This window comes from Osmerus eperlanus, chromosome 27 (assembly GCF_963692335.1).
Source record: "Osmerus eperlanus chromosome 27, fOsmEpe2.1, whole genome shotgun sequence".
Taxonomy (NCBI): Eukaryota; Metazoa; Chordata; class Actinopteri; order Osmeriformes; family Osmeridae; genus Osmerus; species Osmerus eperlanus.
This window is the reverse complement of record NC_085044.1, coordinates 2,950,867-2,974,765: the sequence shown is the minus strand read 5'-3', so window position 1 is coordinate 2,974,765 and position 23,899 is coordinate 2,950,867. Positions and strand designations below refer to the sequence as shown.

The 23,899-nt window shown below is 50.9% G+C and overlaps 2 protein-coding genes across 3 annotated transcripts in view; both read left to right on the top strand.

Annotated features, from left to right (window-relative positions):
* Positions 1–16,916, top strand: part of LOC134013500 (FRAS1-related extracellular matrix protein 2-like) — a 38,788-nt gene extending 21,872 nt beyond the window's left edge. The window contains exons 4-20 of the mRNA XM_062453008.1: positions 679–828; positions 1,143–1,352; positions 1,623–1,820; positions 1,932–2,096; positions 2,254–2,436; positions 2,775–3,064; positions 4,794–5,097; positions 5,386–5,517; positions 6,723–7,054; positions 9,767–9,959; positions 10,653–10,778; positions 10,992–11,119; positions 12,669–12,803; positions 12,896–13,022; positions 13,660–13,847; positions 14,119–14,265; positions 14,491–16,916. Of these exons, the coding sequence (XP_062308992.1) occupies positions 679–828; positions 1,143–1,352; positions 1,623–1,820; positions 1,932–2,096; positions 2,254–2,436; positions 2,775–3,064; positions 4,794–5,097; positions 5,386–5,517; positions 6,723–7,054; positions 9,767–9,959; positions 10,653–10,778; positions 10,992–11,119; positions 12,669–12,803; positions 12,896–13,022; positions 13,660–13,847; positions 14,119–14,265; positions 14,491–15,030 (3,548 nt within the window). The 3' untranslated portion in view covers positions 15,031–16,916. The remainder of the gene's footprint in view (positions 1–678; positions 829–1,142; positions 1,353–1,622; positions 1,821–1,931; positions 2,097–2,253; positions 2,437–2,774; positions 3,065–4,793; positions 5,098–5,385; positions 5,518–6,722; positions 7,055–9,766; positions 9,960–10,652; positions 10,779–10,991; positions 11,120–12,668; positions 12,804–12,895; positions 13,023–13,659; positions 13,848–14,118; positions 14,266–14,490) is intronic.
* Positions 16,917–17,210: 294 nt separating this feature from the next.
* On the top strand, positions 17,211–23,144 carry trim47 (tripartite motif containing 47). 2 transcript variants are annotated; one of them, XM_062453716.1, is made up of 8 exons: positions 17,211–17,422; positions 17,790–18,004; positions 19,006–19,051; positions 19,355–19,450; positions 20,104–20,328; positions 20,421–20,443; positions 20,559–20,674; positions 20,848–23,144. In XM_062453716.1, the coding sequence occupies exons 1-8, from the start codon at positions 17,240–17,242 to the stop codon at positions 21,375–21,377; spliced, it is 1,434 nt and encodes a 477-aa protein (XP_062309700.1). In that variant the 5' UTR covers positions 17,211–17,239; the 3' UTR covers positions 21,378–23,144. The 2 variants fall into 2 exon arrangements, with proteins under 2 accessions (XP_062309700.1, XP_062309701.1); XM_062453717.1 differs by having other exon boundaries at positions 17,241–17,426.
* Positions 23,145–23,899: the final 755 nt, after the last annotated feature.

Genomic DNA, 23,899 nt, shown 5'->3' with positions numbered 1-23,899 from the left:
GTCGAAAAGCTCTCGACCCCCCTGCAGGTTGAACTCTTGGCTAATAGCCCAGGGCTCTTTGAAGCCCACTGATCTCCTCCTTTGCCAAAATGAACCATATCAGATCATGAGGGCTCACTGACAGGTTACCCCACACACACACACACACTTTCACACACACACACGTACACACCTTGTTTCTGTAGAGATTAAGCTGGAGGTGCACTAATATTGATGACATGTAGAATAAAGTTGTTGGTTTTTTTCAGTCCCTGCCATGCCGTTAATGAGGTGTAAGAAATTCCCTTCCGACTCTCTGCTTCAGTCTGTCGTACCTCATTATCTTCAACTTTAAGTGATATCATTCTAACTGGACGCCTCCTGAATGACTGAAATCAGTGCAGGCGCCGGAGTCACTTAAGATAATGACTCCACTTCTCTCCTCTCCCTTCCTCTCCTCCTCTCCCCTCCCTTCCTCCCTTCCACTCCTCCTCTCTTCCTCTTCTCTCCTTTCCTCTCACTTCCTCTCCTCCCCTCTCCCACTCCTCTCTTCTCCTCCCTCTCCCCTCCTCTCCTCTCTCCCCTCCTCCCTCTCCCTCCCTTCCCCTCCTCTCCTCTCTCCCCTCCTCCCTCTCCCCTCCTCTCCCCTCCCCTCATCTCCTCTCTCCCTTCCTCCCCTCCCCTCCCCTCCTCTCCCAGCTCCGGTCTTCTACTTCGGCGAGGCGGAGTACCGCGTGGACGAGAGTGACGGCCAGGTGGAGGTGAGGGTGTGGAGGACGGGGACCGACCTCTCCAAGCCCGCCTCCGTCACCGTGCGCTCCCGCAAGACGGAGCCCGTCTCCGCAGAGGGTAGGATCACGCCTCGCCAGCTGGCCGTAGGGTTACCGTGGGGTTGTGTGTGTGTGTGTGGGGCTTACCCTGTGTGGGTTAGGTTCAGGGAATTTAGGCAACGTTATGTAAACATGCTGTTCTGATTCCCATCCTTCTCTCTCTTGGTCTCTCTCTCTCGGTCTCTCTCTGTCTTGGTCTCTTTCTCTCTTGGTCTCTCTCTCGGTCTCTCTCTCGGTCTCTCTCTCTCTCTTGGTCTCTTTCTCTCTTGGTCTCTCTTTCTCTTGGTCTCTCTCCCTCGGTCTCTCTCCCTTGCTCTCTCTCTCGGTCTCCAGCTGGTCTTGACTACGTGGGGATCAGCAGTAACCTGGACTTCGCCCCGGGGGTCAGCATGCAGACCTTCAAGGTCACCATCTTGGACGACCTGGGCGAGCCACAGCTGGAGGGCAGCGAGGCGTTCGAGCTGGTCCTCCGCATGCCCATGAACGGCATCCTGGGAGAGCCCGGGAAGGCCACGGTCTTCATCAACGACTCCGTGTCCGACTGTGAGTGTGGCCGTGGGTCGCTAGCCTTCGCTGGCGTCGGTCTAGAGCAAAGGGGGTCTCCAACCCTGTTCCTGGAGAGCTAATCTAGCACACCTGATTCGAATTATTGGCTGGTTGATCAGGTAACTAGTGTTGAGTCAGGTCAAAGGAGTGTGGTTGGAACAGGCAGGTAGCTCTCCAGGAACAAGGTTGCAAACCCCCCCCCCACCCCCCACCCCCCTCCCAAACATCCTCCTGCCTTCTGATTGGTCCGTTCCCCCTTCGTGCCAGTGCCCAAGGTGCAGTTCGGCGAGGCGCTCTACACGGGCGAGGAGAGCGACGGGCGCATCGTAGCGACCGTCCGCCGTAGCGGCGACGTGGCCCACCAGTCGACCGTGCGCTGCTACACCCGCCAGGGCTCCGCCGAGGTCGCCCGCGACTTCATCGAACGCCCCAACACCGACGCCTCGCTCATCACCTTCCTACCCGGTAACACACACACACACAACCCAACACACACACTCACAACACGGGCCGCAGACGACCCCGTCCGGATTCGGACGGCCCCGTCACGGCGTGCGTTGGTGCGTGTTTCCCCAGGGGAGGCGGAGCAGCGGTGCGTGGTGTCGCTGGTGGACGACTCCCTCTACGAGGAGGAGGAGGAGCTGAGGCTGGTGCTGGGGGCCCCCCGGGGCCCGACACCGTACGGGGCGTCCGTCGGGGGCCTGAACGAGACCCTCGTCAAGATCAAGGACACGGCGGACAGTAAGTGGGGGAGGGGGGGGGGGGGGGGGGTAGCAGGGTTTGGAGAGTCGACGTGGAGGATCTCCCTGTAGGTGTCTCGTACGAATCGAGTTTTTGGGGTTTCCTCTCTCCTCCACCGCCACCTCTCCCCGACCCTCTCTCTCCCCCCTTCCCTCAGAGTCCGTCATCCGCTTCGCCGAGGTCAAGTTCAGCGTGAGCGAGCCCGCGCAGGCGGGCGGCGTGTCGGTGGTCCGCATCCCCGTGCTGCGCCTGGGGGACACGTCCAAGGTGTCGCTGGTCCGGGTCCACACCAAGGACGGCTCGGCCACCTCGGGGGAAGACTACCACCCCATATCCCAGGGTAGGTCTCACCCCCCTCTCCCGGAGATACACACCTCAGTGAGGTGGCTGAGCGGTTAGGGAATCGGGCTCGTAATCTGAAGGTTGCCGGTCCGATTCCCGGCCGTGCAAAATGACGTTGTGTCTTTTGGGCAAGGCACTTCACCCTACTTGCCTCGGGGGGGGAATGTCCCTGTACTTACTGTAAGTCGCTCTGGATAAGAGCGTCTGCTAAATGACTAAATGACACCTGGAGACACACTGGGAGAGACAGGATGGATGTGCCTCATTGTTGCTGCTCAGCGGTGATGTGTGTGTACTATGTACTGTGTGTGTGTGTGTGTGTGTGTGTGTGTGTAGATGTGGAGTTCAAGCAGGGGGACCAGGAGCACGTGGTGGAGGTGGAGGTGCTCTTCGACGGCGTCCGGGAGATGAGGGAGGCCTTCACCGTCCACCTGAAGCCGGACGAGCACATGGTGGCCGAGACGCAGGCGGCCAAGGCCATCGTGTACATCGAGGAGGCCGACAGCGTGGCCGACGTCACCTTCCCCTCCCCGCCTCGCGTGGCGTCGCTGCTGCGCTACGACGACGCGGGGCGCTCCGCCGACGGCCTCCACCCCCCCGCCGGGTACCCCGTCATCTGTGTCACTGTGAGTGGGGGGGTGTAGGGGGGTGTGTGAGGGGGCGGGGGGGGGGGGGGTGAAGGTGTGTGTGGGGGTGAGGGGGGGTAAGGGGGGTGAAGGTGTGTGTGGGGGTGTGTGTGTGGGGGGGGTGAAGGTGTGTGTGGGGGGGTGAAGGTGTGTGTGGGGGGGTGTGTGTGGGGGGGGTGAAGGTGTGTGTGGGGGTGTGTGTGTGGGGGGGGTGAAGGTGTGTGTGGGGGGGTGAAAGTGTGTGTGGGTGTGTGTGTGTGGGAGGGAAGCTGTTCGAGGGTGTAGATGGAAAGAGAAGTGTTCCACTGGGCCGAACCAGATTAGATTGAAAGAGTGAAATGTAAAAAAAAGGAATAGGATAGAACAGAGTGGACTTGAACAGAATAGAGTAGAACAGAAATGAACAGAAGAGGGGGGAAAAAACGAATAGATGGGAACAGACCAAAATACAACTGATAGTTTCCTTGCCTTGCAACACAAAACCTTCAATCACATCAACGTCACCTCCATAGATTTTTATCAGGATCACGGTAACCATGGATACTTCCGACAATGGTGGATTACGAAGGCGCCAACTGTTTCTGGTGGGGGGCAGCTTGAAGTCCTGTTTGCTCTGTGGGAGGTTCTGTAACAAACTGCTCGCCTCCTCACCTCACCTCAGTCATTGCTTGCCAGAGAACAAAATCTAAAATGTAGAAACACTTTAGTCTAAAAACAGTTTCTTTGGTTTGTCAGCCAGGGAAATTGTAAATATAATGTAAAAACCAGAAATAGGGTTGTTTAAGTGCTGAATGTTCCAGAGATCCACAACGCTTGTCGGATCTCAATGTTCCAGTTTCCACACAATGCCTGGTACAGCAAAAGACCCAAGTGGTCCACGAGGCCCGAACAAGCAGAACGTTCTCATGGTCCGCAAGACCAGGGAGAGCAGAACGTTCTCATGTTCCACAAGGCGTGAAAGAGTCGAATCTTCTCGCGTTCCGCAAGGTCTGGACGAACCGAGGTATTCTTCCACGCAAATCAGACCCCTCAGGACTCTTTGTGCTGGACCACCCTGATGTGTGTGTGTGTGTGTTCATTCAGGCCCCGGGCCCCAGATTAACAGGTGAACAGGTTTGAGTGTCCCCTCTCTCATGCCTCCCTTCCTCTACTAAAGAGATCTCATCCCTGACTGGGGGAGACAGGTAAATGGATTTCCCTGATGTGTTAAGTCCTTGGTTTCTCAGTTGAATGGTTTTGAGCCCCATCCGTGTGTGTCTGTGTGTGTGTCCACTATGTGTGTTTGTTTCCGCTGAGAGCCCTAGTGCCAGACGAGATGAGGAAGTCTTGTCAGAGTTTAGGTGCTGAGTGCAGCGGGAGGCAGAGAGGACAGAAGTGTTTGCCAAGATATCGACAGCAACGCTTGGGTGCCTTTCCCACCGCTCTGTGTGCGCGAGCGAGCGCGCGCCATTAGAAATTCACCCTTCATCTCTGTGCCTGGCCCAAGCCGGCGCTATTTCCTTTTGCAAATTGTGTTTACCGTTCTCCTCGCCGTTCTCTCTCTCCCTTCCCTCCTTTCGTTCTGTCTCTCTCTCTTTTTTTTCCTTTCTTCTCAAGCCTTTTTTTTTTCTCCCCTTCTCTCTCCCTCTCCCCTCCACCCTCTTTCTTCCATATCCCACGCTCTCTCTGCCCTCCCTCCATCTCTCACCCTCTCGAAAAAATTTACACCCACCCCCCCCCCCACCACCAGGCCTGTAACTCCAAGTATCCTGACTACTCCAAGACGGGCTCCATCTGCGCGAGCGAGCACATCAACGACACGCTGACGCGCTACCGCTGGCTCGTCAGCGCCCCCGCCGGCCCCGACGGCGTCACCAGCCCCATGAGAGAGGTGGACTTCGACACCTTCTTCTCCTCCTCCAAGATGATCACCCTGGACTCGGTGTACTTCCAGGCGGGCTCCCGGGTCCAGTGCGCCGCCCGGGCCGTCAACGCCGACGGGAACGAGGGCCTGGAGCTCAGCAGCCCCATAGCCACCGTTAGCCTGGAGGAAGGTGAGCTCAGGCAGGGATTAGCAGGTTTGGGTGGGTTTGATTCGATTGACCACCGCAGTTGAACTGCGGGGTCGAGCTCGAAAATGTTTGGTTTTGAGGCAAATCCAACCCGCCCGACCTACAGTATGTCGACACGCTTTTGTGTAGTTGATCTCTATGTGACCCGGGTCTAGTTAGACGCCCCAACGTCAAACAACGAGACACTAAGCCGTCACAATCCAGTTCTCAGCAGAGTCTTGTGTCGAATCAAACTCCCCCCTAAGCCTCTGTCCCCTGGGCCCCCTGCAGGGATGTGCCAACCTCGGAAGGCGGGCACGGTCGGAGCCGAGCCCTTCTCTGCCAAGCTGCGCTACACAGGCGCTGACGACTCCCCGCACTCCAACCTCATCAAGCTCACCGTCACCATGCCACACATTGACGGTAAGACTCGCTAGGAAACCGAGCCTAGCTTAGCTTCCAGAAACACTAATCGTCATGTCGTGTTTATCTAGTAGGCTTACTTAGGGAAGCTACACGCTGTATTTGTACTTAGGGCTTCTTTCCAAAATGCGAAATATCCCTACGACTAGCTTCACTCTTGGAACCGGTTTGCTGTAGGACAATACCGAGTTGTGTTTTATTCCTAAACACCATGAATCCATTTTGGACTATAAGGATATACAGACCTTGTTCGCCTTGTCGGCTGTCCAACCATCTACGAGAAGATGACGAGGGCCTGGTGTCCAAAATCTATAACATTTTCCGTGCCTTGAAATAGAATGATTCACATAGAATGGAGTTGCACTTGCGTAGCTAAAGAGACATTGATTGTGTTTATTCTACCGGGTGCACACATGCAACGGGAAACAGGCATGCCATATATGGCGTGACACGTCTCCTAGGAAACCCTTGAACTCAGCAACTACTCAGCATTCTGTACTTAGGACATACGTACTTAGTCTTTAATCAGCTTCCTTCTGCCTGACTGGTCTTTCTCTCTCCGTCTCTCTCTCCCCCCCATACACTCCCCCGGATTTCTCTCGCCCCCCGCTTTCTGGTCCCCACCCCCCACACTTGCCCCACCCCCTCTTTATTTCTCTCTCTCTTTCTCACTCTCTTTCCTTCCCTGTCATCTGCACTTTCCCTCACTTGATCGCCACAGTCCCTCCACTCTCTCCTCCGCCTTCTCCTGTTCCCTTATTCTTTCTCTCTCCTTCACTCTCTCTTCCACCAACCCCCCCCCCCCATTTTTATCACCCCCCCTTTGTTTACTCGCAAGTCTCACTCTCTTCTCTTAGTCTCACTCTCCTTCATCCTCTCTCTCCCCTCTGTCTTCATCCTCTCTCCTTTTTTTTGCCTCCCAACCTCTCCTTCGACCTCTTCCCTTCTCTCTCTCTCCCCCCTTCACTCTCTCCTCCATCCACTGCCCCTCCTCATCCTCTCATCACTCGGAATGATCCTAGCGCTGAACAACAGAGGGCCGTAACTCTATCTGTCTATCCTAACCCGCCCCCGTATCCTAGCCCAGACCGCAATTACGGCTTACCTCACCTCAACAGGCTTTGTCTAGGGAAGTACAGAAGTACAAAACAAACACCCCCCCCCCCCTAACTTCCCCTCCTAACTCCTCTCCCTTCCCCCCGCAGGCATGCTGCCCGTCATCTCCACCCGTCCACTCTCCAACTTCGACCTGACCCTCAGCCCGGACGGCACGCGCGTGGGCAACCACCGCTGCTCCAACCTCCTGGACTACAACGAGGTCACCACAGGCCACGGCTTCATCACGGCAGCCACACGCAACCCCGACAGCGTGGGCGACGCCTCGCCCTACCAGCACAGCGCCCCCTTGAGGGGCAACAGCACGCTGCGCTTCTACAGGAACCTGAACCTGGAGGCCTGCCTGTGGGAGTTCACCAGCTACTACGACATGTCCGAGCTGCTCACGGACTGTGGAGGCACCATCGGCACGGACGGACAGGTGAGCGTGTGTGTGTGTCGGTCTGAGTGTGTGTGTGCGTACCTGAGTGTGTGTGGTGCATTTGTATTGGTGTTTGTGTGTGTCGGTGAGAGTGCGTACCTGAGTGTGTGTGTGTTGGTGTGAGTGCCTGTGTTCGTACGTGTGTGTGACCTCCTTGTGTGTGTGTCTTTGTCATTGTTTGTGTGTGACTGGCAGTGTTTGCGTGTGTATTTGTCCTCCTGTGGATATTTGGTTGTTTTACATTACATTACATTTAGTCATTTAGCAGACGCTCTTATCCAGAGCGACTTACAGTAAGTACAGGGACATTCCCCCGAGGCAAGTAGGGTGAAGTGCCTTGCCCAAGGACACGTCATTTGACACGGCCGGGAATCGAACCGGCAACCTTCAGATTACTAGCCCACTTCCCTCACCGCTCAGCCACCTGACAACCCTTTCAGCGTTGCCCTAAACCCGACAGACTTTGTGGAGTCTGGTCTTGTTTGTCCATTCTATGTCACAGTATGACCATGGGTTTACGTGTGTGTGTGTCTCTGAGTTCCTGAATGGCTCGGTGTGCGTGTGTGTGTGTGTGTGTGTCTCTGTCTGCCCGTGTCTTTGTGTTAGTGTTTGCTCTCTCCTCATCCCAGCATGTCACAGCGATGACACCCACCAGCCCGTAAAAAACAACAGGCTGGCCAGCTGTCAATCACTCAGCAGCTGTCAGTCATCACCGCGGCGAGCGTCACCGTGGCGATGATACACATTATCCCCGTCCCTTTTAAAGGTCTGGCAGCTGTGAAGGCGGCTCTCAAGGGCTATAAAACTGGCCGACACAGACCGAATGTTCATCTTGCGCTAGCCCCGGAAACATCGACGCACGTTCTTTTCCGAAACGTCATTAGCGTCTTACAGGCTGAGAGCGTTGTGGTGTGCGGCGCGCATTCCGATTTTCGTGAGACGCGTGTCGAAACGTGTCCGCCTCTTCCCCCGGAGACGTGGCGGTGCGGATACATTTACATGTAGTCATTTAGCAGGCGCTCTTATCCAGAGCCACTTACAATAAGTACAGGGACATTCTCCCTGAGGCAAGCAGGGTGAAGTGCCTTGCCCAAGGACACAACGTCATTTTTCACAGCCAGGAATCGAACCGGCAATCTTCTGATTAATAGCCCGACTCCCTAACCGCTCAGCCATCTGACCCCTGAGATACGAGGTGTTTTTGACGGTGTGGTGCGGACACCCGACCACGCAGCCGTCTGTGTCACGCTGGGATGAGGCTGGAAGGATTCAAGGCCCCTGGGCACAGCCGGCACAGCGGTCGAGACCGCCACTGGCCAGAACAGCAGGAGAACATCCGTAGCTGGATGCTGTTGTTATGCTATTGTGTGAAACCTGGAGTGCCTCCACACACACACACACACACACAGCGGGCACTTAGATGAAAGGCAGAGAGAACACAAAACAGCAGCTGGACAGAAGCAGAGGTCTGTCTCTAACCCCCCGATTACCCACAACCAATTGAACACAGACACTGAGGGTGTGTGTGTGTGTGTGTGGTTTTCTCTCCCAGTGTGTGTTTTGGGTGTGTTTGTATGTGGGTATATGTGTGTCTGTGTGGGGGGGGATCCTTTTCTTCCCCCCATTGAGCTAGCACAGTTAGCTAGCACAGTTAGCTAGCGCAGTTAGCTAGCACAGTTAGCTAGCACAGTTAGCGATGACCACAGTCACCCCCCCCCCCCTTCCTCCTTGTCAAGCCAGGAGTTCATTAAAGCAGATCACTGTCACTAGTTCACCATGGAGATGGCCTCCACACACACTCCACACAGATGTTTCTCCGTGCAGGAGACACGTGAAGAAAGAGGTTTCATGTACGTCACACATGACAGTACAGTTCCAGTGAATCTGAATTCCAGCTTCGTTTTTTTGGTCACCGAGTGTAAAAGCATTTTCTGGTTGACTTTGAATGACGTACTTATTTAAAGATGTTCAGGGATTTACTTGGGTTGCTTTATCTCTCTCTGTTTCCGTTTCTCATGTTTAGCCTGTCATGTCACAAGGTTGTCATTCTCTGCGTGATGTACACCACCATCTGTATTTTTTTTTACTCATTTACTCATTATAAAAAGTTCCTTACATTGAGTTCCTTCAGGCACAATAAACAAAATTGTCCAACACGAACATGGCGTACGAGACGATCTGTGATGTGAAACCCAGGCTAGAGGAGATATTACAGTCACACCCTTTAGCTCTGAATAATTTTCTGCTTCCTTAAAAAAAAAAAGAAGCTATTTTCGATTTCTCAGTTTTTTTTTGTTTTTTTATCCCAAGTTTGATAATTGACTATGCAAATTACCAAATGTTTTATTCAAGTCAGATGGCACACAGCTGACACAGTTTTGATTTCTAATCAGTTCCTTTGACAGAGCTGGCCTTCCCTCCTGCCAAACTTTGTCTTGGCCAAACGCCTGAGTCATTCTTGAGAAGAACGCCGTGGTAACGAACCTTAGACAAACAGAGACCCCTAGTGGATATACCTATCCCTGGCTATGGCTGAGGGTGATCATAAAATAAAAGTCATACAAAAGCATGAATACTCCACTACACAGTGAAAGGGCAAACATTTGTCTTGACCATTTCAACACTGCCCTCCATCACCCCTGTGTCTCCACTGCACTTCCTCTTCCTTGGTCCCGCCTCCTCACTCCTCTCTCTCCTCTGATTGGCCGATAGGTGCTGAACCTGGTCCAGTCGTACGTGACGCTGCGCGTGCCGCTACACGTGTCGTACGTGTTCCACTCCCCAGTGGGCGCCGGGGGCTGGCAGCACTTCGACCTGCAGTCGGAGCTCCGCCTCACGTTCGTCTACGACACGGCCATCCTCTGGAGGGACGGCATCGGTAGCCCGCCTCAAGCTGAGCTGCAGGGTGGGTCACACACACACACTCACACACACACACATTCACACGTTCACATTCACACATTCACATTCACACATTCAAACTCGCACATTCACACACACACACACACACACACACACACACGCATACACACACACACTCACACACACACTCTCACACACATTCACACTTACACATTCAAATTCTCACATTCACAAATTCACACTCACACACACACACACTGAGGGACACACACAAACATACAGTTACACACAGCCACACTTACAAACACAGTATACCCACTTACAAAAAGCAGGTGACACACACACATGTACACACAGAAGTAGAGAACAGGAATGGTGTATGTACAAGGTACTTAGGAAAGATTTGTTGGATCAGATGTGACTACACAGCTCTCTCTAACTGAACCAGACCACTCATTATTCAAGTACTGATTTTGTTTCAGGTCATTAATAACGGTTCCAGAAACATCATGACATAAATATTCTTGTATGACAATGTATGCTTCATGTTTTGGCTACCCGCATTGTTTTGGGGGGCTATCTCGCTGTTTATGATCACAGACCTATGCACTTTTGGCTCTTTCTTGTAAGTCACTTTGGATAAAAGCGTCTGCTAAATGACTAAATGTATGTGTGTGTGTGTGCGTGTGTCCCCGTGCGTGCGTGTGTGTCCGTCCATGCGTACCGGTGCTCCCAGGTGCCCTGTACCCGACCAGCATGCGGATTAACGAGCAAGGCCGCCTGGTGGTCAACTTCCGTACCAAGGCTCGCTTCAGGGGCATGTTCGTGGAGGCCCACTCTGGAGGCAGGGTCAAGAAGACTGGTGAGCCAACCCACTGTTCCCCCTATTTACCTGTCTGCTTGGATAGACGATAAATACCTGCAGACTTAGACTGCCCAGCGGGTTAGCACAGCGAGCGAATGAACTAATGGTCAAATATGCCACCAATAGTCTCTATCAAGCTTACATGGCTTATGTTGTTGAGTTTCATCCGTCGAGAGTCCTGTCGTCACCGCTCCGAACTCTTTCTCCCAGCGTCCTCGATGGCGTCCATGGTGATGTGCGCCGAACACCCGGGGTTGACCTTCAACCTGAGCCTGGTGAGGAGCGAGCCGACCTACAACCAGCCGGTCCAGCAGTGGACCTTCACCTCGGACTTTGCCGTGAGTTCCCCCCACCTTCCCCCCGCTCTTCTGGAGCGCGGCGTGGTGTTCAGCTCTGTGTTTGGGGTGATGTGTGGTTCGTTGTTCTAACTACTTCTTCTCTGTTGTGTATGTACCCTCTCGTGTCACCCCCTCCCCTCTCTATCACCTCTCCCCTCTCTCTCTATCACCGCTCCCCTCTCTCTCTATCACCTCTCCCCTCTCTCTCTATCACCTCTCCCCTCTCTCTCTATCACCTCTCCCCTCTCTCTCTATCACCTCTCCCCTCTCTCTCTATCACCTCTCCCCTCTCTCTCTATCACCTCTCCCCTCTCTCTCTATCACCTCTCCCCTCTCTCTCTATCACCGCTCCCCTCTCTCTCTATCACCTCTCCCCTCTCTCTCTATCACCGCTCCCCTCTCTCTCTATCACCGCTCCCCTCTCTCTCTATCACCGCTCCCCTCTCTCTCTATCACCTCTCCCCTCTCTCTCTATCACCTCTCCCCTCTCTCTCTATCACCTCTCCCCTCTCTCTCTATCACCTCTCCCCTCTCTCTCTATCACCTCTCCCCTCTCTCTCTATCACCTCTCCCCTCTCTCTCTATCACCGCTCCCCTCTCTCTCTATCACCTCTCCCCTCTCTCTCTATCACCTCTCCCCTCTCTCTCTATCACCTCTCCCCTCTCTCTCTATCACCTCTCCCCTCTCTCTCTATCACCGCTCCCCTCTCTCTCTATCACCTCTCCCCTCTCTCTCTATCACCTCTCCCCTCTCTCTCTATCACCTCTCCCCTCTCTCTCTATCACCTCTCCCCTCTCTCTCTATCACCTCTCCCCTCTCTCTCTATCACCTCTCCCCTCTCTCTCTATCACCTCTCCCCTCTCTCTCTATCACCTCTCCCCTCTCTCTCTATCACCTCTCCCCTCTCTCTCTATCACCTCTCCCCTCTCTCTCTATCACCTCTCCCCTCTCTCTCTATCACCTCTCCCCTCTCTCTCTATCACCTCTCCCCTCTCTCTCTATCACCTCTCCCCTCTCTCTCTATCACCTCTCCCCTCTCTCTCTATCACCGCTCCCCTCTCTCTCTATCACCTCTCCCCTCTCTCTCTATCACCTCTCCCCTCTCTCTCTATCACCTCTCCCCTCTCTCTCTATCACCTCTCCCCTCTCTCTCTATCACCGCTCCCCTCTCTCTCTATCACCTCTCCCCTCTCTCTCTATCACCTCTCCCCTCTCTCTCTATCACCTCTCCCCTCTCTCTCTATCACCTCTCCCCTCTCTCTCTATCACCGCTCCCCTCTCTCTCTATCACCTCTCCCCTCTCTCTCTATCACCTCTCCCCTCTCTCTCTATCACCTCTCCCCTCTCTCTCTATCACCTCTCCCCTCTCTCTCTATCACCTCTCCCCTCTCTCTCTATCACCTCTCCCCTCTCTCTCTATCACCTCTCCCCTCTCTCTCTATCACCTCTCCCCTCTCTCTCTATCACCTCTCCCCTCTCTCTCTATCACCTCTCCCCTCTCTCTCTATCACCTCTCCCCTCTCTCTCTACCCCCTCCACCCCCCCCAGGTGAGGGACTACTCAGGGACGTACACGGTGAAGCTGATCCCCTGCACCACGGCCCAGAGCGTGGAGTACGCCCTGCCCCCTGTCTGCAGCCCCAGGGAGCCTGTGACCTTTGACCTGGACATACGCTTCCAGCAGGTACGGTAGGACCCGAGAGGAACGCCCCCACTCCCGCCCCGGCCGCTCTCATGCCTACTCTCTCCCCTCTCACCCCCCCCCCCCCCGCCCAGGTGAGTGACCCCGTAGCGGTGGAGTTCAGTCTGAACACACAGATGCTCCTGCTCTCTAAGAAGAGCCTGTGGCTGTCGGACGGCTCTATGGGCTTCGGTCAGGAGAGCGACGTGGCCTTCTCAGAAGGTGAGGCTCCACAGACATCTGTATCTGAATCAGAATCTAAATCTGAATAAGAATCAGAATTCGTTTTATTCGCCATGTATGTTACACAAACACAGAATTTACTGTGGCAGGAAGGTGCACACAATAAACATATATGGATCTTAAATTTGGTAAAAGTACAATAGTTTAACTCATTCTAAGAACTAAAGATTAACTAAGAACATCTCCCTCACTCACTGTAAACTGCTACTGTGTTGATGAGGTTGGGTTATGGCAGATGGATATTTAGTTGAATATACTGTATGCTGTCTGTTATGTATGTGAGCTATGTTGTAACAATCTAAAGGATCTACTGAGAATAAAATGATCTACAGTTATCAGAAACTAGACCTATTGTCAAAAGTTCTTTGGGTCCTTCTCTGGATCTCACTGAATTCCTGCAGCTATTCAAACTGTTCAAACCAAATTTCTAAATACTTTCTCAAGCAGATTAGATAAAGTATGTAGTTATATGATAATCCATTTTAATCCGTATCCTACCCAGTGCGATGAAACAGTCCCTTAAGACGCCACCGTGAGGCGAATCAAATGCACCTCAATTACCTTCACACTGATGCAATTTACCCAGACTTAATTCACTCCCCCTTTCGCTCTGCAGGGGATACCATCTATGGCCGTGTGCTTGTCGACCCCGTGCAAAACCTGGGAGACTCGTTCTTCTGCAACATCGAGAAGGTGTACCTCTGCACCGGCGCGGATGGATACGTGCCAAAGTACAACCCGACCAAGTTTGAGTTTGGCTGCCTGGCAGATTCGCCCTCTCTTCTCTACCGGTTTAAGATTATCGTAAGTGCCGCAGAACGACCCTTTACTGAGCACAACGTGACATAAATAACGGTACAGCATTTCGTATGAGACAAAATCACCTGGCAGCCATCATGTGGTTATGTGTTTTCAGCAAATTCACTTGTCTGACAAAAAAAGTAGGTCGATTAGGATGAAATTGCAGACTTTCTGCAGGTTATAAAGGCCAACGGTTCCTCCTGATGTGCTTCATGGAAGGCGAAGCTTCGACCAAACACTAAGAAGACTTCTCTCCCCTCCCTCCTCTCTGCAGGACAAGTCCCAGCCGGAGACCCAGGCGCAGGTGTTTGGGGACGTTGGATTTAACGCTCGGCTGGCGGTGGACGACCCCTCCGCCCTCTCCCTGGCCAGGCAGCCGGGGTCGGACGGATTCAGACTGGACTCCACCCCCATGTTCCAGGTACGGGAGTTAGAAGAAGAAATGCTCATTCATCTCACAGTAGTGACACACGCATGCAGGATTGTCCAGCTAACAAAGGGTATATGGACTTGCTGACTAGCTAATCTGTGTTTAATGGACTTGTTTTACTGACTTGCTAACCAATGTTTAATGGACTAGTTTTGCTGACTAACCAACCAATGCTAACTGGACTAGGTTTTAACTGACTAAATGGTTGCTTCTCAGGTTGCCGCGGGGCGAGAGTGGTACATCCACACCATCTACACGGTGCGCTCCAAGGACAACGCCAACCGCGGCATCGGCAAGAGGAGCCTGGAGTACCACTCCATGGTTTCCGCCGGCAACCACCTCGCCGAGGCCAAAGGTCACAGGCGCCCGAGGTCGGCCGGCGAGGACACCCCCGAAGCGGCGGAGGACATCGGGGCGGACAACAACCGCGGCACCAACATCATGCACATCGCCCTGGACCGTACCAAGAGGCGGGCGGGGGGGGAGGGCGAGCTGTTCGCCGACGGGCTGGAACCACGCGAGCTGAACGCGGGGGCGGCCGGGGAGGGGATGGTGACGGTGGTGGGGGCGCTGGTGGGCATGCTGCTCACCTTCCTCCTCGTCCTCATCCTCGGGCTGGTGCTGAGGTCCAGACAGAAGGGCGGAGGGAAAGAGGGGCGGAGGGAGGAGAGGAAGGGGGCGGTGAGGGGGTCGACCAGCACCGAGCCCATGCTGGTGGCCCGGATGGCGGACTGCAGCGACAGCTCCGAAGTCTGAACGCCGGACGGGGACGAGCGACGATGATGGATAGATGGACTAATGAAAACAAAAAAGAAATAAACATAGTCAGAGGGGTATGATAGGACTTAGGATTTTGTAACGTTTTTTGCATTATGTTTTTCTACACTGGTATTAGACTACCTTTCAACACCAAAACCTTCGACCGCAACATTTCTAGTGAGAGGATCTAGGTGTGTTGTGTGTAATAAGTGTGTTTTGGGTGGGGGGATTGTCCTGGTCCATGTAACTGAAAACACATACATTTACACCTTCTCCGGCCGTCACCAACATACTGTAGTCCAGATGGGCTGCCATCAGTGTTGTCCGTATGATTTTGTACCCTTTTCTTTGATTTCATAAGTGCCTGAAGCTATTCCACATAGATTGGCCTCAAACAATCATCAAATCATAGTGTCAAATTATACAGACCACAACAAAGTATGAATAGTACATATGGGCAGTTTATTAAAGTGGAGGGAAAGAGAAAGATTTACAGAAGGAAGGAAGTCGGAGGGAATGAAAGTGAGGGGAAAAGTGGATGTGAGGAGGTGTAGAAGAGAGAGTCACTGAGCAGAAGGGGACATTTCAATGCAACATCAGGTCGTCACTAAGGATACGCCTACTAGAGATGGGTACGGCACAGGGGTAGAGCATTGGACCTGCAGATCAAGAGGTGCAAACCACCCTGCAACGACCCCTGCTGAATTGAAACATGATTATAGATATCCCTTTTTCTCAGTTGCTGTTGCAGCCGGTCATTTAGATGGTTTTGTATTTGTGAACGACTACTGTTTTGGTGTTTACAGCACTGTGTGAACAACTGTCTGCCGAGTTCTGTGCCATTGTAGCCGTGTTATGTCCACTGCCTGTCTCTGTTGGTTGTCATAGTAATTATACACTGGATATTTGAACACTGGAGATGATGTAGACCAACTACCATGGAGCCCGTTGGAGAGACGATGTGGAGAAAGACCTTCGCCTCAGGAGTCCGACGACACCTACAGGCTCATGGACTCGTTCTGTAACTCACACACTATTTCTTGTTTTTTAGATTCACCAATTTTTGTTATTCTTTTTTTTATTTCGAGAACATAAGACGTAGAGAATTAACTCTGAACTGTATGTGTAGCGCCACCTGTTGATGTACGCTATGGAGCCTGTTGGATGTTCACTCGTACTACTGTGAACATTTACGTATATTGCAATTAATCCAAATGTAACTATTTTGTCACTGTTCTACTGCATATGTTGATTGTTACATGGTATTTATCAATTTTTATATATTCGTATTGGTATGATTGGTGTGATTGTTAGAGGGCATCTACAACTGAGTGGGAAACGTGCAACCAATGATGTCAGAAAACCAAACTTATTATTACAGATCCACTCTTGAAATATGATAATATTATGCTGTTGACATAAAAATGATGTTTAATTTGATTGGTTGCCAAAACCAAAGCCATTAGAAGTGGCTAATAACAATCAGTAAAATAGATTTCTCAGTATTCTACTACGGATCCTCTCAAGAATGGTTCATTGTGATTCTGAATTGTAAAACTGTCCTGGCAAATCACTTTTCATGGCTTAATGACCACTGGATTTATGATTAGATTACTTTTGAATGACCTACAGTCTATTCTTATGACTAGTCTGTTTCTCTGACACACAACTGAACCAAATGCACTTTTTGATAAGAGACCAGTATCCTTCACATGTCCAAAGCTATGCAATGTAGCCTGATCTATAATTGTAGGCCTGCAAGGAATGATTATCCAAGGCAGTGAATATTCCTGGTTATTTCTAGTGCTTATGACAGTTTCAGCACCCCACAATGTAAACTTTTTATGAATGGGTTTGTATATGTATTTATGAATAAATATGTGCTGGGGAATTTTGTGTCACCTGTACTCTGTGAGTCCTATAAGGGCATACATTTGTTATAGGGTTTGTTATAGTAACCCTATAGCTAAAACCATGTGGTTTAGATGACCACCAAACAGACCAGCATGTACAACAAACATGAACCTACATATTAGGCCTAGCTGCATGTTTGTTCGCATACACTTTAGTTCCTGATCACCTTTTTGTGTCACACCTTTTGCTTGATTTTGATTGGACCACATGCACATGCGCAAACCACCCACATTCCTCTACTTCCGTCTTCTCCACCCCCTCGCTAACATACTAGAAGCTTGTTGTGGTAAGCATGGCTACTGCAAGTCCCACTGCAGATTTGCAGAAAGAGCTGATCTGTGCAATCTGCCTGGACTACTTTGACGACCCTGTCATTTTGAAATGTGGACATAATTTCTGCCGCTTTTGTATTCTTATGCATTGGGAGGAAAATGGCGGGGAAGACATCGGTTATCAGTGTCCAGAGTGCCGAATGGTTTGTAAGCTAACTATTGTTGTTGCTAGCAAACCAGCTAGCTAAACCACCTTTGGTGGTTTGCCATTTTCTTTTGTCATCACCGACGTAAGCCAGCATACAGATATGTTTGTCAGTTGTTTATATTATTACTTATTGCTACGGGGTAATGTTTTTTGTTAGCCTACTAGATAAGTAGATTGCCTGCTCTTGGCCAGTGTCAGTAGCTGTATGCTATTGCTATACGTCTGTGTCGCTAGATAACAAGGAAGGATGTAGCTAATGGCGTTATTGTTGAGGATGTCAAGACCATTTGATGTCTGTCCTTGTGAGCCATACATTCAAACACAATGGGTGACTTGACAATGCGTTTCCTTGTCCTTAAAAGGTATTCAACAAGATCAGTTTCACCAAAAACTACCTGGTGAAGAACCTGGTGGATAAGTTGAATCAGCTGGAATGTTTGAAGTCCTTCAAACCCGCACAGCCCAAGCCAGTGAAGCTCGACGGTAAATGCGACCGTCATGGGGAAGAGCTGAAACTCTACTGCCACACAGACCGCAAACCCATCTGTGTGGTCTGCAGAGAGTCCAGAGCACACAGGTACGCGTCGCAGACTGTCCTTCCTTGCAGTCTATGCATTTACACTGTTGTTACAGCAGAGCTGGGAAATGCAGTCTTTCATGAAATTCATTTTTGACCTGCGACAAAAAATGAATGCCTAGCATCAGTTTGAAGTCGAATAGCTTGTTCTGGCTTCTATGTAGACAGAATTTAACACTGTCCACAGTCATTGGTTCATAAACAGGCATGCAACTGTCACATGGCTCTTTCATTGGCTCCTTTGCATCGATCTTGCGCACATGTGTGCATGCATGTGTGCTCTATTCCAGTATGTAATGATGGTATTCAATGACACAAGTCTGTGGTCTAAAGTCCCAGAGGTCCGGTAATATCAGCTTTAATACAGCAGTTGGAAATCAACAAGTACAGAGCTCTGGGGTTGTCTACGTTTCCCTACCCGCAACAGAGTTTGGGTTGGTTCATGAAGTACAACTGGCTATCTGTCCCTGCCCCAGCATATATTATACAGTGCAATTAAAACAGAAAGATGAAAAGAGGGTTAAGCTTGTTCTCTCGTGCATCAGGGAGTTGTTCCTGCTGACGCGTCCCACCTGCTCGGGTGCCGTCTCCACCCGGTTTCAAGGTTGTTTCTGAAAATGAAGAGATAGAGACACGAAATACAGCCTTTTTCCCACACTGTGGTCGAGACTCGTCTGGATTGTTCCTCTTTCTCCGCCCCCACCCCTGACTCCCCCGCCCTGTGTGAGACGCAATGTTTATGCCTGGGCACACTTCTAAGTTCATAAGACAGAACTTTAATAAGCACAATGCATTCTTTACAGCCCAGGTCACCTTGTTTACGTAAGCCTAGTGTTACCCAGAGTTCACATTTGGGAATTGGCTTCTCTTTGCACACAAAGAATGCTGAACACGGTATCATTCTTATGCAGGATAAAAGGATACATTTTCAACTTTTCTGACACAAGACTAACTCTGAACTTCACCCTGCAAACTTTTCTCTTTTCTCCCTGCCTTTACAGACACCATGAGGTAGCTCCTGTCCCAGAGGTTCTGGAGGACATGAGGGTAAGGGTCAATGTGTAACGCTGTTGTGTAACACCATGTTACACCAACCCAAGGCCTGCCTGATCAAGCTACAGCCGACCTAAGTAACACAGGCTCTTTGTGTCTCTAGGTCAGTCTAAAAACATAACTTAAAAGTAGTCGAGGTGTCTTAGATTCGCCTCACGGTTGACGCTCACTACGTGGCTTTTTCCTGACTTACCGGTGTCAGTGCTGGGGGGGGGGGGGGGGGGTGGAGCGACACGAATCAAGCGCGCCCAAACATGTGCGAATAGCCGCTGAGCGAATGTGTGTTGTTCCTGTCAGGGGGAGCTGAGGATGAGGCTGGTGAAGCTGGAGTGGCAGCAGAGCGTGTGTTCCCGGGTGAAGGCCGAAGACGAGCACACCAAGAACGACGCCAAGGTACTTCCATGTTCAAGTCTTATATTGTCAGGTACACAGACCAACACAGGGTCAGACTGGGCACTGAAATTCTTAGGACAAGACAACGCAAAGCAACCTGGCATAACATAACAAATAAATACTCAGAACAAGTTAACATTTATTATTACATTTACATTTAGTAATTTAGCAGACGCTCTTATCCAGAGCGACTTACAGGGACATTCCCCCGAGGCAAGTAGGGTGAAGTGCCTTGCCCAAGGACACAACGTAATTTGGCAGAGCCAGGAATCAAACCGGTAACCTTTAGATTACTAGCCCGACTCCCTAACCGCTCAGCCACCTGACTCCCAATGTATTTATGTTAATAAATACATTTATTGTTAACATATAATACAATAAACCTCCTAAATATACCAAATAATAAGCAATAAAGTATACTAAACCTATAATACACACAATATCCTATACTAATCTTATACCTCAGCGGACCCTCGTTTCATTGGAGGGCAGACACTTCTCTCCCCAGGGCTCAGAGGCCAAACCAGTCCGATCCGGATCCCTCAACTGTGTTCCACCCGTTTGTCCCAGAGACGGTGGCGAACCACGGCTCGATCGAATCGAGTACACAATGGGGAAACTGTGCGTGTTTGTGTTGTGTTTTGGGTGTCCAGCTGAAGAAGCAGAGGTTGAAGGAGAAGATCGAGGAGGATGTGGGCGCCCTGGTGCAGTTCCTGCTGGACGAGAAGGACACGCTGCTGGACAGCCTGGACGCCGAGCTGGTGGCCACCACGGCCGTCATCGACGAGAACCTGAAAAAGGTGGACAAGGAGGCGGTCGCCGTGGACGAGGCCATCGCCGAGATCCGGAAGCACTTTGGCGGGAAGCCGAGCTTTGAGGTCAGTTTGGGGGAAACGGGCACGCGCACGTTTGTGTACGCGCGGCGGAAATGTGTTTGTGTACTCAAAGTTGTGTTTGCGTTTCCTCACAGAGCATGACCCAGATAATCGGCAAGTAAGCTCAACTTTTTACGTTTTCTCCTCGCATTTGAGCACTGTAAATATTTGATGGGATTCAAGATTTTGGAGCATGTAAAGAAACGTAAATATTTGATGTTCGTCTCATCCAGGCCCCTGCAGGTGAACCCCTCCGTCTCCTCCTGTAACTGCCCTGTGGACTGGACCGATTTCTCAGGACCCTTCCAGCTCATCCTGTGGAAGAAGATGATGCATGTGCTGTACACCAGTGAGTTCACAACACTCTCTCTCTCACTCTCACTCACTCACTCACACTGCCTCAGAACCTGACTGTGCTGTACACCAGTGAGTTCACAACACACACACAGAGAGACACACACACAGAGACACGTTAAGATAAAAAATCACAGTTTCTCACGAATGATTTTCTCTCTGTCACAGTGCCTCAGAACCTGACCCTCGACCCCGACACGGCCCACCCCAACCTTGCCATCACCGACTTCGACACCAAAGTGGAGGAGGGCCGTGCCCGCAGCCAGGACCCCGACCTCCCCCAGCGCTTCACGCGCTTCTGTGGCGTCCTGGCCACGGCGCAGTACGCCAGCGGCCAGCACTACTGGGAGGTGGACGTGAAAGACAAGGGCGTGTGGTACCTGGGCGTGACCACCGAGTACAGCAACAGGAAGGGCTTCGTCAACCTCAGCCCCTCCTCCGGGTACTGGAGCCTGTGCCTGCAGGACCGCCTCTACGCCAACGAGGAGGACGCCCGCGTCCTGGTGGCCGACTACTGGAACTCGCCGCGGGTGGGCGTGTACCTGGACTACGACAACGGGCGCGTGTCCTTCTACGACGCAGTCACCATGAAGAGGCTGTACATGTTCGACGCCTACTTCGACGAGCCCGTGTCGCCCTTCTTCAGCCCCGGGAAGAACGACCCGGGGAGCAGGCTGCAGATATGCCACTACTACTAAAAAGGGAGCGCGACGCGAGGCCCCGGGGGGGGGTTCGGCCCCCCCTGGTTCGGCCCCCGCAGCCCCCCAACCTCCTCCTGGGTTGGAGAGGCTAACGATATTCGGAGGAGAACAACCGAGGAGGGACGCCCGAGACCCAGTTGAGACGAGAGTCAAAGACGGAAGATCTGTTCACTTTTTTGTCACAGACGTAGCTAGGTGCCCCATGGCACAGGCGTGGCCCCCCCCCCCCCCCCATCGTTAGCTCTGCTTTGCCCCTCCAGCGGTGCGTGGGGGGGCAGCAATAGTTTCACTCCGTCTGTGTTCGCTCCAGGTCATGTGACTCCAGGTCATGTGACTCTGTGACCCTGCTCACGCAAGGTCACTTGTGTGTGTGTGTGTGTGTGTGTGTGTATATGTTTGGGTCACCCGGAGGGGTTTCTCCTGATAAGGTTTCTGCCGAACCAACCAGGCATTCGACCAGCCACCTTTCTCCACTAGGGAGGGTAGGATTTCAGTGTGTGTCGTTTGATGATAGACTCTAGGCAGTTTTGACCGCAGACAGTGTTTTTTTTTCTCCTTCTTCTGCGTAGGTTTGTGTGAAATTCAGGATTCTGGAGTCGGTAACGGACTACAGTTGTAGTTTTTTCCCTTGCCTCCCTCAGAACATTCAGGTAAAGCAGTGCAGAGCAGAGGGCCAAAGCCTCGCTAGGTGCTCTGGTCTTGATACCCACCTCCCCCCCTCCCTCCCTGTGTGGTGGTCTTGTGTGCCCCCCCTCAGAGGGGGGCGCCAGGTCGCACCACACACACACGTCAGGTCACGGCACAGCGGAGGGAGGTTCGACTTCCAGCGTAGCAGTGTCGACGGCGTCCCTGGCGGCTCCTTCTCTCTTTGTGGCCCCGCGAGGGGAAGTGAGGTCGTGCAGAAGTCTCATCACTGTGTCGTCAGTTTGGAAACGCAATCAGTGCGTCCGTGGTTGCAACCTTTTCGCACAGTCACGGCAAGTTGTCACCGATCAGTTTGTACAGAGGTCGACCACTTCTCTTGTCCTTGCTCAGCCTCTTTTGGGCCAGGCGTTTTGTTGTGACTTCCATGGTTGCTTTTTTTTTTTAATAGGTCGTCCATTTTGGAAACGTTTACGTGCAAGTTTGGCACATTGATATGTATGTGTGTCTGCTTTTACGCAGCAAAGTGACTGAAGTGCAGGGCGCTGGCATTGTGGCGTCATTTCTATTGTTACACATGTCGAGACCTTTTCTCTTAAGCATTTGCTTTTATTAAGGCAACGTCACATTTAAAAGTGTTCATGTATTAAAATAAGAAGAGTCAATCTAAATTATTGTTCTGTCAGTCTTCTTGACTGAGTACATGGACAGGCAATGCAGAGTTTGATGTTTCTTCGGTTGGTGATTGGTCGTTGTTGGTGATTGGTCGTTGTTGGTGTGGTCGTCCTGACCGTCTGAGGTCTGATGAGGAACCGGACCAAAGTTTTACACGAGTGATTTTAAGGCGTTTTTGGTCTTTTCTTTTATGAGTTCTCACTCTTTTTAAAAACAGGATTTTACATTCTAAACTTGTATCCGTTTTGTCCACATTTGGTTATCTTTTAAGTTCTTTTTTTTAACATTTAAGAATTAAATGAAATACTTAAATACTCCTTAACACTCCTTAACACTTAAGGGGTATTTATGATAACCTTAATTTGGTTGATGTCCATGATTTGTCTGCTTAAAATTCAAATGTATGCCATTCTTGTCAGCATTTTGAAAATTAAAACTTAATACAGATATGTTGTTTCTGGTTTACTATAGACTAGGATGAGCAACTGTCCACTAAAGGTAGCCTACATGACTGATAACGACCACTTTGTTTTTATGTTTTCAATCAACAAACATATTGTTCGAGATGGTGTTCACATTTGTTGAACTTGTTGGGTGATGTTCCATAGTTTCACACCTTATAACAATAAATCAATAAAGTCTTCGTTTCGTATGCAGTTTCTTCACCTCCAGGACTGTACAGATAAACCTGGCCTGGTAAAATTATTATTTTATATTTCTGTGTGTAGACGTTGTCGTGAAACAAGGTCAAGTAAATTGAGAAATTATATAGCTAGTATATAGATGTATGGCAGTTACTAGATATGGCCACTAGGTGGCACTGTTTAGTCTAGTATGTTGTAATGCTACATTAGCCTTGACGTGGGTTCAAAAGGTCGCAGTTAGGGTTAGTTTACCTTGAATGAATGTGAACTATGAAAAGGTTGCTGCTCTTAAATTCATTCATCTTTGTAAATACCAGTCATCTTTTATTAAATTGTATATCGAATGATAAAATAAATCTACTGTATGCAACAACAACAAAAATGACAATGTAAATTCGTTCTATAAAGTTGTCTCGTCTTTAGGTCGTTTAGGCAGTGTTATTTGAGTGATGTAGGCTAATGTTAAAATGCCGTATCTAACGCTAATAATGTTACTCAACGAACTCAACATTAGTATTGCCTGAAAAGATGTTCACACAGTATTTGTTATAACTAATT